This window comes from Condylura cristata, unplaced genomic scaffold (assembly GCF_000260355.1).
Source record: "Condylura cristata isolate star-nosed mole 26May11 unplaced genomic scaffold, ConCri1.0 scaffold00041, whole genome shotgun sequence".
NCBI lineage: Eukaryota > Metazoa > Chordata > Mammalia > Eulipotyphla > Talpidae > Condylura > Condylura cristata.
The window spans coordinates 1265230-1279629 of NW_004567142.1; the positions used below are offsets into that span (position 1 = coordinate 1265230).

A 14400-nucleotide genomic window follows, 5' to 3' on the forward strand; every position below is an offset into this window, starting at 1 on the left:
TCTAACCCAGGGACCAACTCCCCCCAACCCCCAAGTTGACAACTGAAAGTTCATGAGAAGGAGGGGAAGGCCCAGGACATGGAGCGAGTAAGGCCCAAAGCTGGCAGGAAAGGCCCCAGGGGCCGCGATTGAGTTTGAGCCCCCCACCCCAGACTCCTGCTGCCCTGGGGATGCCAGGCAGCCAGCCTGCCACCCTGGGACTCAGCCATTCCACCTGCAAAACAGGAATGACCATAAGCCTGCTTGGAAGGGTTCTGTGAGATCACTCACGATCCGGTGCCTGTACAGGACCAGCTGGGGCTGGGGACAGATAAGGGGTCCAGGAAGGCCTCCAGGGTGAGGGGGTGCCTGTGGGGGGCACTTCTAGCTCGAGGGAGCCAGGTTCCAAACGCCAGAGAGTTCACAGTGGGTGTGCGGAGGGTGGCAAGAGACAGTGCTGCAGAGGCCAGTGGGGATGCCCAGGGGCATGGCACCGCCCCAGGCGGGCCTTACTCTCCCCACACACACCCCATGTCCTCACCACCCCCCTAAGCCCAAGGAGTATTCACTCTCCCTCAGAGCTCTCTGTCCTTCCCAGCCGTAACTTAGTATCTTCACTGTGCTCACTCCCTAAGTGCATCCCCCAAAGATGCATCACTGCCACCAGGAGCATCCTCATTCCTGCCCCAGGAGTCCACATACATACCCAGGGGTGCTGCAGCTGAAAGGGACAGGGCTGGCCAGTGCCCTGAGCAGAGGCTGACACACCCACCTCTCCACAGGCCCCTGGGGCCAGGCTCTGCGGGTGGACCCGGGCCTACCCTCCCTGACTGTGAGGTTGGGGGAGAAGGCCCACCTCCAGTGCTCACACCAAGCCAGCACACCCCACAGCCGGCCCAAAGTCACCTGGTGGATCACCCTGCAAAGCAACTACAGCTGGCCCGCGAAACTTCTGGAGAGCACAGACGAGGAGCTGATCATCCACCAGGTGAACAAGAGCCACCGGGGCTTGTACCACTGCCAGGTGGAGGAGGGGAACCAGACCCAGCGCTCCTGTGGCACCTACCTCCGAGTGCAAGGTGAGTGCCAGGGCCTGCCCCCAGGGCCAGTCCCCAGCTCCTGCAGGGCCCCTTCCTCTCACCTGCAGAGTGAGGGTTCTCAGCAGGGTTCTCAGTCTGGGGTGGGAGGTGGGGGCACGGACAGGTGGGAGCAGAGGTGCCAGAGCCCAAGCCACACCTCTCCCCACAGAGCCGCTCCCCAGACCCTTCCTGGACATGGGGGAGGGCACCAAGAACAACATCATCACCGCGGAGGGGATCATCCTGCTGGTCAGCGCTGTGGTGCCTGGGATGCTGCTGCTGTTCAGGGTGAGCCCTCCTGGGGAGCCACGCCCTCAGGGCCTGAGCACCCCACCCTGAAGGGGAGAATGAATCACCCACTGGCTGGGGCTGTGGGCTGAAGGAAGTGATACAATGAAAGGTATTAAGTAGTACTGAGCCCAGAGGACAAGGCCTCACCCTCCTCCCCACGCATCTCACTCTCCACCCTCAGGCCAGGGAGCAGGGGGGCTGGTGTCCTGCCAGAGTCTCTACGCTGCACCAGCTTCTCTTGGGGTCACTGGTACTGTCATTCCCAGAGAATGGAGGCAGGGAGCCCTGGCCTGGACCAGAGACCACTGCACTTCCCAGCTACCTAGCTTCACGCTTCGGGCACGTGGGCCGCTCTGGATAAAGCACCTCCTGGAACTCAGGAGGGTCTGCGCATATCCCCCTACACCCCACCCCCTAACTGAGGTGTCCTCTCCCCTGATAGAAACGATGGCAGAACCTGAAGTTCGAGATGGATACCCGGGAAGACTATGAGGATGAAAATCTTTATGAGGTGAGTGGCAAGTGGGGGGCAGGTGAGGGCAGATCTCCTCGGGTTATTCCTCCCTGGGCTGGCGGGGGTGGGGGGGACAGGGACCCCCAGGCCTCCAGGCGCTGAGGCCAGCACCACCTGTCCACTCCAGGGCCTGAACCTCGATGACTGCTCCATGTACGAGGACATCTCCCGTGGCCTCCAGGGCACCTACCAGGATGTGGGCAGCCTCCACATCGGAGACGTCCAGCTGGAGAAGCCCTGACCAGGGGGCAGCCCGCCTGCCAAGCTCGATGCCTATCTCCCTGCACCCCACAGCTCTTTTCACAATCTTTCCTGGGAGGTCCTCAGTCAACTTCCCCCTTGGAGGAAGTTGTTCTTCTTCCCTCTTGACTGTCTTATTCCCTCCACACACCCTAACTCAGTCCTTCCCCTGCTGCTTTCTCCACCCCCCCACCCCCATGTGTAATGAGCTATTAATCGCTGCCTCTAGGGGAGCTGATTGCAGCAGCCTTGTTAGTTACCGACCCCCCCCTCCTCTGCTCTGTCATGGCCACTTAGTGATAATAAATCCTTCCCAACTGCAAGTCTGGCAGGAGTCATGGGATCTCACTGGACTTCCCTTCCTCCTCCCTGGGACCCAGGGGTCCAGGCCCCAGCCCCTCCTCCCTCAGACCCAGGAGTCCAGGCCCCAGCCCCTTTCCCCCCCAGGCTCAGGGTTGGTGGGGGAAGACCATTTCTCTCCCTTAGACGCAGGAGTTGGGGTCCAGTCCCTCTCCACACCTGGGACCAGATAGCTTGTCTTTTTTATAAATATATATATTTATGCATGAATGCATGCAAGAGTTGGGGTGTAGCCCAGAGGGGAGGGGGGTGGGATGAGAGGATTCACCAGAGACAGTGAGTGGGGAGCCGAACAGGCAGATTGACAGAAATACCCTGCTGAGGGGAGCACAGGGGAAACAGGAGAGGTCTGCTGCTGTGCCCTGTGGGTCAGCTCCTGGCTGGCGTCAAACTCCTGCTGCAGTGGCTGTGATAGCTTCATAGTGCTGAAATTTAACCCCTTGCACCCCACGTAGACTGTACTAGGCTGCCAGACAAAAACAGGAAGTGACTTGGGGGAGGGCGAACCCTGGTCCCTATGAGTGGGGAGCATGGAGGGAGTGAGGGGACCACATTATGTGTGTAAGCCCCATAAACACGTGGACTGATAAGCTGGTACTGAATCCAGGCTAAGCCAGAGCACCCCTGACCTCCCGGTGAACTTGAGACAGGAGTTGGAGAATCTGTGGCCCTCAGGGGGAGAGATAGAGGTGCCCAAGAGTGGGAAGAGGCTGAGTCACACAGCTCATGGAAAGTAAGCAAATGAAGGGGGCCACGGCGAGGAGACACAGGACCCCGAGAGACAGCCAGGGAGAGAGCCAGCAGGAAGACAGACGCAGGGCCCATGGGAAAAGGACCTGAGACCCCCGGGGAACGACTGGGATGGAGATGCAGGAAGGTGGAGACCCTCGGAGGGAGAAAGCGACAGAGAGAGGGACAAAGGGGAGCGGCGGGTGGGCCCCGGAAGGGGAACTGGAGACAGACAGAAACAGGCAAAGGAGGGGAGGCCCAGGGACGCAGCGACTGCAAACAGCAGAGGACGTTGCGCGCCGCCCGCAGGGCGACAGTGGCCCCGGGGCCGCCACAGGGTGCTGGCGCACACCCGGCCGCCCCGAGAAACATGGAGCCCGCGCCCGGCGGACGCACAGACGGACAAAGCCGGGGAAGGTCGGGCGGGACCGGGGCGGGATCGGGAAGGGGCGGGTGCCTGCGGTCCGGGCGCAGCGGGGAAAGGAGGGGCCCGGCTGGCGGCTAGAAGGGGAAGGAAGCGGAGGTGCCGGGCGGGCTCGGGGCGCGGGCAGGAAGCGGGGAGGGGCGGCGGGGCGGGGGCCTCCGGAAAAACGCCCCAACTTCCTGCCCCCGCCAGAGCCAGGAAGCGGGAGCCGGGACACAGGGCCGGGGATCGCCAAGCCCGACCTCGGGCGCCCCGCCGGTCACCTCCCTGCGCGGACACCAGGTACACTGTCCCTGGCCCCGCCCGGCCTCCCTCCCCTCGGCCGCCAGGGGGAGCGGGGAGGCGGCGGGAGGGGCCTGGGGAGCTGCCCGCAGCGAAGGGGCCTCGTTTGGGTCCCACGGAGACCGCGGCCGCCGCTGCTTGGGCCTCAGTTTCCCTATCTGTCAAAGGGCGCAAAGAGGACAATTAATGCTCGCTCCGTACCTAGTAGGTGGGGACGAGGGGTGCGAGGCCAGAGACAAGGCCTCCCCACGATCTGGCAGAGGATAGGTGATCATTCCCATTGTAGGGGTGAGAAAACTGAGGCCCAGGGAGTGGCGCCAACCGACCAAGCCACGCACCTCTTGAGGCCGAGTGGAGTTGGCATTTGAACTTGGCAGGTGCTTTCTGCTAAGCGCCTGCCCTTCAAACCCACATAATTGAAGGCCACCTGCAAAGAAACACAGTAACCACCCCAGGTCAGCGGTGGTGGTAAACTTTGTAGGGCGCATTTGCAAACGTCTTTTGGGAAGCCCTTTTTCTGCATCTTTACTTAGCTCCTTGGAGATGCATTGTAGGGGGGCAGAGTTGGAGATGTTCCCCCATTGTACAGATGGAAAGACTGAGGCCAAGAGCGAAGTAACTGCTTTTCCAGTTACACATCATGTCAGAGGCAAAGGGCGGCCCGAACCCAGTTTTGCTTTCAGCCACAGTGGAATGAATGTCCGTGGAGGTCGGGGGTGAGGTGATTAATGTTTGAGCAGTTGAGAATTCAACCGGTCCCCCAGTTAGGGAAGCAAGAGGGTGAGAGCCCAGGCCCGAGGGCTGAAACCGGGATGCAGAGGGGTGGGGGGAGTAGGGGGCTCGGAAATCTGCAGTTGAGCGCTTGTGGCACTGGCTGGAACCCGTCTTACCTATGGCCGGGGGCGGGGTAGGGGGGAGCAGTGGGCGGGGTCCAGGAGAGTGACAGGGGCAGTCGAGATACGGAAACGCCAGCCCTCCAACACAGGCCAGAGCGGCCCTAGAGGGCCAGCGTGGCGCCGTGGAAAGCTAGAGCGGCCGGCCAGAGCAGTAGAGTCTCCGGCGCTGGAGCCGGGTAGGCGTCGGGCTAGAGCGGTCGGCGGAAGGACGGCTAGGTGCAAAGGTAGCCTTTGGGACGGCTAGAGGGGCAGAGGCGGGGCCGGGGCGGGGGGAGCCCGAAGCCGGCGCGCGGAGGCTTGGTTCTGGCGACTGCGGTGGCTTCTCCGACCTGGAGCAGGTGAGGGACGCGGCCCCCGGCCGGTGTCAGACCCTGACTCTGCACGCCCGCCCGCCCCAGCATCCATGGCCGTGCACACCGCCTCGTCCCCTGTATGATCTTGGGCCCTCGTAGACTACCCCTCACTTCTCAGGTAGGATTTGGACTCGTGTAGATCCACCGTGTTCCGTACAGATGACAAGGTCTTACGGACCCCTCCGCCCCAGGATGCCTGATGGCGCCGCATGGAGACTCAGCTCCTCATAGATGAATTGCATCCCCCAGAAACCAGGCCCTGTAGATCCTGGTCTTAGGGCCACCGTACCTCCGGAATATTGGTCCTCTGGGAAGCACCCCCGCCTGACTACTTTCCTAATGGAATCATGAGCCTGTATGATCTCTCTGGTCCTTGTACACTCTGTGTCAAATAAAATCTGGGGACTGATACATTCCAAAGATCCCTTATGGACTCGCCCTGATTACATTGCATTAGGTCCTTTAAGGTTCTTGAAACCACTCTCATGTTACAGACCAAATGTGCCCACTTTGTTCTAGGACCCCCCAACCCTAATGACCTACACCTGCCCTGACCCCACACACACACCACAGCACTCCTTCTGCCAAACCAAAGACCCTGACCTTGCCTGTAGTTTTGCTGACAGCTTAAGTCTATAATTTCGCAGCCATTGTGGAACCCCCTCACCTCCCTCTCCTAAGCAACCAGCCCTTCCCTGGCCCCATCTGGTCTGAGCCCCAGGCTCCTCCATGGGGCCTAGTCCAACTTGCTTGCCTCCCAGCACCCTAGACACCTGACGTGGCTCAGCTTTGGCTCCGAGTCTAGTTTCCTAAGGTTGTGGTGGGGACTCCTCACCCTGAGAAGCAGCCCTTTCTTCTTCTAGACCCTGGAGCTAGGTGTCCTGGGTCTGAATCGTGGCTCTGTCCCCTGTGAGCTGTGCCTCAGTTTCCTCTAGAAGATGGCAGATCATAATAATTCTCACCAAGAAGATAAAACGAGCTGATGCCATGAAGCAGCAATGCTGTGCCTGGCACACACTTGAGGCCACCTGGTGCCATAGTGTTATTAGCTATTATTCCCTATTGTTGTGAAGAGTTGGGAAAGAGGTAACAGATGACAAGTGCATGTTTGGGGCCTGCCTGGCACGCCAAGAATGTGCCCTCTCCTTTGCCCTTTTTGAAGCTCCCTGCCTCTATTGACTATTTCCACCCTGGAGTGGGAGGGCACAGGCCTTCCATGACCATGGTCATGAAGTGGCAGCTGGAGGCCTGGTGAAGGTTTTCCACCCCTAATGGGAATGCTAACAGCACGGGGTTGCTCGCAGTTAAGTGAGTTCTCAGGCGAGAAGCACTGGGAACAACATCCAGGCCGCAGAGTGCTCTGAAGGTTTAGGTCTCATAATAAATCATTACGCTTGTTTTCCTGCCTTGGTTTGCAAGTTTGTTTGTTTGTTTGTTTGTTAATGTGAACATTTAACAGTGCACAAATCTTAAATTATCCAGGCTGGAGTGCTGGAGCTTGGGTCACTTCTGGAGAGGGATAATAATGAGGCTTGCTGGGGTAAACCCACAGAATGGCATTTGGATGCTCCAAGAAGCATCATTGTTTCATAATCGTGATCAAAACCATAGCTGCCATTTATTGAGTGCTAGGGAGGAGGCCTGTGGAAGAGGGAGAAGGGCGGATCTCAGGCCGAGGAGGTTATAAATAGCTTTGAGCTGTGGGAGAGCCCTCCGACCCACACCTCTGGTCCACTCCACCCCTGTTTCCATGGCTCCTTCGCGCCTGACACTGGCTTGTCTGGCATTAGTCAGACTAATTAAGGATACAGAAGATGTTGTGAGGGATACACAAGGAAAAGTGGAAATTTGAAGAGACAAGATGGGGAAAATAGCAAGAGTGGGGAGAGACAGAGAGACAGACAGACTGAGACAGCAGGGACTGCAGAACAAGACGTGGGAAGGCCGAGGCAGAGACCAAAGCAAGCAAACAGAGAGAGCAAGTAAAGCAGGAGCGGGGTGCAGAAAGTTGTGGGGAAACGGAACAGAGGCAGCAACAGAAGACAGACAGGTCTGAAGGAAGAAAGACAAGCAAGGAGACAGAAAAGAGGCACAGACTTGAGGCAGATCCCAGGGAGAGAGAGCCAGGGAGAGCTGGCAGGGGGCAGAAGACAGAGGGTGAGGGAGACAGACATACCTTGGGGATGAGCTGTCAGAGGACCAGTCCTTGTTTTGTGGGACTGGGAGCTGGAATGATACCAGGCCCCTGAGGGTAAGAACTTCTGGGTGTGGGGACTCTTGGTCCCAGAGGGAGGAGGGATCAGTTTTGTTTTCTTAAGTGGGGAGAGTTGGGGGTTGGAGGATTTGCCATTGTGACTTCCTGTCACAGGAAGTGGGGCTGGTGGGTTCAGAGTCAACATCCTGCCCCATGTTTGGCCAGATCAGAGGCGAGCCCCCTACACCCCAGTTATCTCCTGCCTACCTTCCCCACTTTGCTTGTTTCCAGGCCCTGCATCCCTAGGACTTGGGCCCTGGGCCCCAGACCCAGGAGTCAAGGCCCCCAGCCCCCTTTCCTTCAGATCTAAGAGTTCTGGCCCCAGCCCCTTTCAGTTAAGGACCCCAAATTGCAAGTTCTTGTGGCTACAAGTCTCTCACGGACCCAATTTCTCTACTCCTCCCAACCCTCCCAAGGCTCCCTGTCCTTGGGCTCCAGCCCTGGCTGGCCTCTGAAGGGCTCTTTGTGGCCACACAGAGGCCCCATTGAGCTGTGGAAGCCAGGATGGGGGAGGCTGTTTACTCACCTTCACACCTGGGCCAGGAATCTGTGAGTAACAGCCCTGTGCGCCTGCCTCCTCCCACCCCCTAACCACTGCCCCTCCTCTCCCCCCAGCCCTGCAGAGCCCATGGAGGCAGAAGACATCGCCCGAGGGGTGGTGAGTGGAGAAAGCTAAGGGGTGGGAGCACTGGGGGGCTACGAGGTGGGGAACACTTGGACCTAAGCCAATCCTCTCTTTCCATAGGCCCCGGGGCCTCCCCGGACTGGCATGGTGCCGGTCAGCATCATTGGGGCTGAGGATGAGGATTTTGAGAATGAGCTGGAAACGGTGAGGGAACAGCAGGATGGAGGAAATCCTGTCCCAGACTCCGGGGACCCAGGGCTGGGACCCTCAAGTCCCGTCATGAAAGTCCCCTTCTCCAACCTCAGATTCTGTCCCTCCAGCCACTGCCCTCCGCCCTTACCTGCCTGGTATCTTCCTCATCCCCTCACCCCATTCTGAAACACCCCCTCTACCCCCCCACACACCCAGTCACAGCACAGCTCTCTATTCCACCTCACTTCTGGCCTCATCACCCACCACGATGCCATTAAATCTGAACCAATCCCCACTAAAACATACCGCTGCCCTGAGCCCCACCACAAAGTCACCAAGCAAGGAGAGGGTCAAGCCCATGCCCGCCCCTTCCCCCCATTCTCATGCTACCCCTACCCCCAGAATGCAGAAGAGCAGAACAGCCAGTTCCAGAACCTGGAGCAGGTGAAGCGGCGCCCAGCCCACCTTATGTGCCTCCTGCAACACGTGGCCTTGCAGTTTGACCCTGGACCCCTGGTAAGGGCGGGGCGGGGCCTCGCTGGTGGGTGTGGCCTAAGTTGATGGGCGGGGCCTAAGTGGACGGGCCGGCTGCTGGTGGGCGGGGCCTGGCGTGGCAGGCCTGGACTTTCAGTGAATTAGACGGTGAAGATGAGCCCCAAGTGTCTGGGGAACGATTCAGACGGCGCAGCTAGAAACAACACCATAGGTGAGCCAGAGAGCCACCACCCCGCAGTTACATCTCAGTGGCAAGGTCAGGCAGACCACACAGCCATGTCCCACAGAGAATCCAGCAGCCTGGCAGAGTCCTGCCTGATTCCTCCCGATCTTGTGGCACAACTGCCATCCATGACAGTGCCACCCGTCAGCGACAGCACCCACCTCCCCCCCACGACCTCAGCAGTTGCTACCAGCAGTCGCTCAGGGCTGAGGTAAGAGAACGCCCTCAGCCTCCCCAGGTCTCAGCAGACCCAGGAACATGAAACCTCAGCAGCCACCCCAAGGCAGAGAAAACGTAACTGATGATCCCTGTACCAGCAAGTATCTGAGAGGTATGGCGGGCCAGGCCTTCCAGAAGCACCTCCAGGGTCTACAGACAGGTGATCAGGAGGGACGAGCCGCAGCGCTGGCTGGCGGGGGCTCTGTCCACAGGCTCCTGGCCCAGGAAGACCAGGCGTGGGCCAGCGCAGGCCAGGGCACTACACTGCCCCGAAAGTGTAGAGGACAGCTCCTGCCCCAGAAGGCTGGGACACTGACAGAAGTACCAAGATGGGGCACCAGGCGGAGCAGAAAGGGATGGGCCGTCCCCCAGTTTCAGAAACTTCAGGAATCAGGACATTGCCTTTCCAGAAAATGTACCCTCCCGGCACCCAGGCATGGAGGCTCCACTGTCTAGAGAAGGGGCCTCCCCTCGTGGGCCTCGGGTTTTCTAGAACTCCTAGAATTCAGCCCGTGTTTGTGCTGACTGCTGTGTCCTTTTCCAGATGTGGAAACTGAGGCAACCTCAGTGAGGGTCACCCAGGCAACCTCATTGGCTGGGGGAGCAGCTGGCAGATGGCTGTGGTCCCCTGGACTCCTTCCTGCTGTCTTGCCACAGAGTTTTGCTTTATGGGGTGGTGGGAGTGCGGTATAGACCTGTTAGATTATTAACAGTGAAGGGACAGCCTCACACACATTGGGGGGAGTCCTTAGCACACTGAGACCATGTCTCTTACCTAATGAGACCCCCCCCAGGGAGTTAGGAGGCTGGCATGCATGCCACCTTGATGAATGGCTGACAGCCCAGTCATGCCCAGCTCCCACTGTTCACTGAACCCCATATTGTGACACATGAATGCCCCACTCCCCAAACACTAACCCTCAAGTTGTGCTCAGTATTTCTAGGCAACAGAGTGGAGGGGGCTGGGTTCCTGGATTCCAGTCCCAATTTGCACTTGCTAGATGGGTGACCGTGAACTCAGTCTTCTCATCTGTCAAGTGGGACAACCTTAGCCCAGTTAAATGCCTGAAGGTTGTAGAACAGTTTCTGGTGTGCGCCTGGCTGCTGCTGGCGTTGGTAGTGTGGGTGGTGAGGAGACAGCCACAGAGAACCAGTTCCCTGGATAGAAGATTAGCAAGTCCTCGGGAGACTGTGGGTGAGGGCGGGAGGGAGACAAGGGCCTGGCGTGGGGCTGGTACAGGTCAGGGCACACGTCCCAGAGGAGATGGCATTTGCACTCGGTGGCTTTCTCAGGGCGGTTGTGGTTCAGGTGGGGTGCAAGGGAGAACAGGCCATGCTCATGTCTCCCCAGCTCTGCTGCCTGCATGCGGACATGGCGGGCTCGCTGGGCCCCAAGGAAGCCAAGAAGGCCTTCCTTGACTTCTACCACAGCTTCCTGGAGAAGACCGCGGTGAGAGACACTTTCTGGGGGCCCCGCCCCTTGGCCCTAGAAACTACCCTGTGTTTCCCAGCCGGCACTGCTGAGGGCTGGCTTTCCTCTCAGGCCGCCGTCCCCCCGGGAGCCCGGGCTGCAGCTCCCCTGTCCCGGTCCTGCCCTCACGCCATTTTCTCTCCTGGGCAGGTTCTTCGGGTGCCAGTCCCTTCCACGGTCGCCTTTGAACTTGGTAAGGAAGGAGGAGACTTTGAGATGAGGGAGAGGTCTCCGGGGGGGGGCAGGACCCCCAGGGAGGAAGACATACGCCTTACGGACAGCGGGGACTCGTTCACCCCTTCCTGGCCCTGGGAAGCGGGGCCAGCGGAGCCCCGCGGTGGATGGGGACCCGGGTCCCGGCGAGCTGGCCCCTCACCCACCCTGTCCCCACAGACCGAACGAGGCCTGACCTCCTCTCCGAGGACGTCCAGCGGCAGTTCATGCAGGAGGTGGTGCAGAGCCTGCAGGACGCCGTCAGCCGGCAGCTGGAGGACTTCCGCTCCAAGAGGCTCATGGGCATGACGCCCTCGGAGCACGAGCTGGCCCAGCTGGAGGTCTGGGTGGGGCGGGACCGAGCCAGCCTCGAGGCCCGGGAGCGGCACGTGGCCGAGCGCCTGCTGGCTCAGCTGGAGGAGATGCAGTGAGTGGGCAGCTGGCCGGGGGTGGGGCCGCCGGCCTCTGTCTCCCTCTGTAGCTTCAGGGTCGTTTGTTAGCGTTGGGGCTCTTCTCCCGACTTCTGGGTCCCCCCAGCCTCACATTTAGTTCTGGGTCCCTCAGCCTTGCATTTAGTTCATCTGGTTTTGTGCTTCCCTTCCCAGCTTCGGGGTCCCCCCAACCCCAGATCTTGGGTCCTGTCCACCTGCTGCCAGGACGAGCCTCCTCCCTCCTGTCACTGTCCTTCCCCGTTGTCTCCCCATCCCCTCCCGGTCCCAGCTTTCAGTGGGACAGCAGCCGGCCTTCGTGCCAGCGGGCGGGAACCCCCACATGAATGTGTTTCTTCTCCCCACAGGCACACCATCTCTACCGATGAGGAAAAGAGGTGATGGGAGCAGAGCGGCAGGGTGGTGTTTAGTCCCCCGGGCCCGGAGTGGGATGGGGGCCCCGGCCCGGGGCAGTGTCCTGGCTCCGGGCCCTCCCCAGCCCTCTTCCCTTTCCTCAGACGCCCCGAGGAAGTGGTTGTGGGCTGGGGTGGGAAGTGACCCAGGAGAGGAAGCCATGCTGTGGGGCAGCGGGGGCCCGCGGGCCTCTGCCGTGGCCCACACCACGCCCGCCCGCAGTGCCGCCGTGCTCAGTGCCATCAGCCTGTACATGCGCCACCTCGGGGTGCGGACCAAGAGCGGGGACAAGAAGTCGGGGAGGAACTTCTTCAGAAAAAAGGTACCTCCCTGAGCGCCCAGACCTGGCCCTGCCCTCCCAGAGACGCCTTGGGGAGCAACCGAGCCCCGAGGGGTCCTGTTCCACGCTCAGCATCGCGTAAACGTCCCACAGGTGATGGGGAACCGACGGTCAGATGAGCCAAGTAAGACCAAGAAGGGACTGAGCAGCTTTCTAGACCCAGCCCGCTGGAACCGGGGAGAGACCCCAGGTGAGGGTCCCCTCAGGGCGGGGACGCCTCGCCCGACTTCCCCACCCTGCCCCCCCTCATGGTCCCACCTCTCATTTCAGTCCCAGACTTTCGGCATCTTAAAATCGAGGCAGACGGTACGACCCTAACGCCAGAGGATCCGTGCTGGTGACCTGAGAGGGGAGGGAGGGGACGTTGTAGGTCCGAGGTAGGGAGCTGGGGGCCAGGACTCCTGGGTCTGGGGCAAAGCGAAGCGTCGCCTAGGTGATGGGGCGGAGGGGGCTGGAGTGCAGGCCTGCATTCCCCAGGCTGTTGGGGATGAAGGTCTCTGCACTCATTTCCCACTTTCTTCCCTGCTGCCTCCCCAGCTGAAAAATCAGGCCTTGCAGAACGAAGGGGCGGTCTGGGGATACCCTCCCGGGATCGGAATGTGGGGGCCCCTGGGCAGGACACCCCTGGAGTTTCTCTGCACCCTCTTTCCAGCGATATCCCAGACCGGGAATCAGGTGAGAACCCTGGCCAGGGCTCTCCCAGCACCTGGGTCCCTGGGTCCCTGAGGGTGCTCCCTCAGTTACCAGCCCCTTCCCAGCCGCCTGTTAACGCCCACCCCCTTCCTCAGTGTACCGTCCTCCCTCCTGGCTCCCACCTCTCTCCTGCTGCTGCGCTGGTCCCCGCTCTTTGACCGAGATTCCCCTCCCCACAGCTTCATTTCCCAGGTTGCTCTGAGCCCACTGCCAGTCAGCCCTGGGACAGTGAGGCTGACGAGCCGTCAGCTTCATTTCTCACTGCCCTTCGGGAGTCAGGCCCAGTTCCCACCCGGGGACCGGGGCACTGGTTCTGTCCTAGCTGTCCCCCCCCCCCCGAGTCTCCATCCCGGCTCTCAGTGTGCATGTCCTCTTCTCAGGAGCCTGGCTGAGGGGGGGAGCAGGGATGGATGTGGAGGCCCTGAGGGCAGTGGCCCTGCTGCAGGCACCCTGGCTGAGCTGCCCAAAGCCTTCTCAGCCTTCTGCCCCCCGCCCCTGGCATCTGCCAAGCTTTGGCTCCCACACGCCCCCCGACTTTGGAGGGGCCTCCAGGCAGCTTGCTGTCCCACCACCCTCACAGGTGGCGATGCCCCCCTGGAGCTGGGGGACCTGCCCCCCCAGGGCGTAACGAGCCTGGAGCCCCCAGCGCCCCTGGAGAGCACTGAGGAGGGTGCTGACACAGAGAGGTGCCCAGGGCCAGCTGGGGCTGGGAGGGCTGGGGGGGCCTGTCGGGGCTGCCTCTGCACCTGCCTGCCCCAGCCGGTTCCTCTCTGCCCTCCCCTCTCTTCCTCTTCCTTTCTTTTTTCCTTCCTCTTTTTCCTTTTTCATCTCCCTCCCCCCCACTCCTGCCCCTTCCTCCCTCACTGGTTTTCCTCCTCCTGCTCCGACTGGACTCGAGTCCTCTTCACCGCTCAGCCCCTCGGCCCCTCCTCGCCCCTCGGCCTTCTCTTTTAAGCCCCCAGCCCCCACCCGCAGCCTGGCTCCTGCTCCTGCTCCCGTGTCCCTCCCCTTAGCCCCCACCCTCTGTGCTCTATGCTGGGGGCCCTGTCCCCCTCACCGTTGGGGGGCAGGCTTTGCCCCCTGCCTGTCCTTGTGCTGCTGCTTTGGGGACCCAGTGGTGGGTGTGGGGAGGTGAGTGGGTTTCCTCTGGGCCCCCCTCTGACCCTGTGCCCCTCTCTCCCCAGAATGTGGAAGAGGTGGGTGCCTGGACCCTGGGTGGGGGATGGGCCAGCCCCTCCCCCCTTCTCCCAGCCCTACCCCTCTCCCCACTGGCCACCCCTCCCCTTTACCCCTGTGAGGGGTGCGCGGGGACATCACCCCCCCTGTTGAAGAGCTAAGTATTGAAATCCTTCCCACCCCAGCCCCCTGCTCTGTCCCTTCCCCCACCTCAGGGAAGGGAGGGGTCAGTCCCATGGCCTGAATGGGTTTCCCTTCCCTCCCCTGCCAAATTTCAGTACCCCTCCAGGCCAGCCCCCACTGCCCCACACCCCTTAATCCCACTGCCCCTTCTGACTCTTTCTTCTGTTGCATGTTTGATCTCTGTCCTGGTCTCGCCTGTCCCTGTCCTGGTCTCTCCCTGTCTCTGTCCCTGTCCTGGTCTCTCCCTGTCCCTGCCTGTCCCTGTCCTGGTCTCTGTCCCTGGTCTCCCTGTCTCTGTCCCTGTCCTGTTCTCCCCCATCACTGTCC

General features: G+C 60.8%; 2 protein-coding genes across 9 annotated transcripts in view; both read left to right on the top strand.

Annotated features, from left to right (window-relative positions):
• The window catches only part of CD79A (CD79a molecule, immunoglobulin-associated alpha), a 3177-nt gene extending 789 nt beyond the window's left edge, over nucleotides 1-2388 (top strand). The window contains exons 2-5 of the mRNA XM_004694149.2: nucleotides 762-1058; nucleotides 1228-1346; nucleotides 1792-1860; nucleotides 1991-2388. Coding sequence (XP_004694206.1) covers nucleotides 762-1058; nucleotides 1228-1346; nucleotides 1792-1860; nucleotides 1991-2104 — 599 coding nt within the window. The 3' untranslated portion in view covers nucleotides 2105-2388. The remainder of the gene's footprint in view (nucleotides 1-761; nucleotides 1059-1227; nucleotides 1347-1791; nucleotides 1861-1990) is intronic.
• A 1213-nt stretch (nucleotides 2389-3601) lies between these two features.
• Nucleotides 3602-14400, top strand: part of ARHGEF1 (Rho guanine nucleotide exchange factor (GEF) 1) — a 16706-nt gene continuing 5907 nt past the window's right edge. For 2 of the 8 annotated variants that reach the window (XM_012733640.1, XM_004694150.2), the window contains exons 1-13: nucleotides 3813-3898; nucleotides 8017-8059; nucleotides 8147-8230; nucleotides 8621-8734; nucleotides 10507-10605; nucleotides 10777-10819; nucleotides 11020-11266; nucleotides 11636-11665; nucleotides 11904-12003; nucleotides 12115-12211; nucleotides 12292-12327; nucleotides 12559-12696; nucleotides 13295-13400. In XM_012733640.1, the coding sequence (XP_012589094.1) occupies nucleotides 8030-8059; nucleotides 8147-8230; nucleotides 8621-8734; nucleotides 10507-10605; nucleotides 10777-10819; nucleotides 11020-11266; nucleotides 11636-11665; nucleotides 11904-12003; nucleotides 12115-12211; nucleotides 12292-12327; nucleotides 12559-12696; nucleotides 13295-13400 (1124 nt within the window). In that variant the 5' untranslated portion in view covers nucleotides 3813-3898; nucleotides 8017-8029. The other 6 variants (XM_012733642.1, XM_012733641.1, XM_012733638.1 and 3 more) reach the window with 6 other exon arrangements.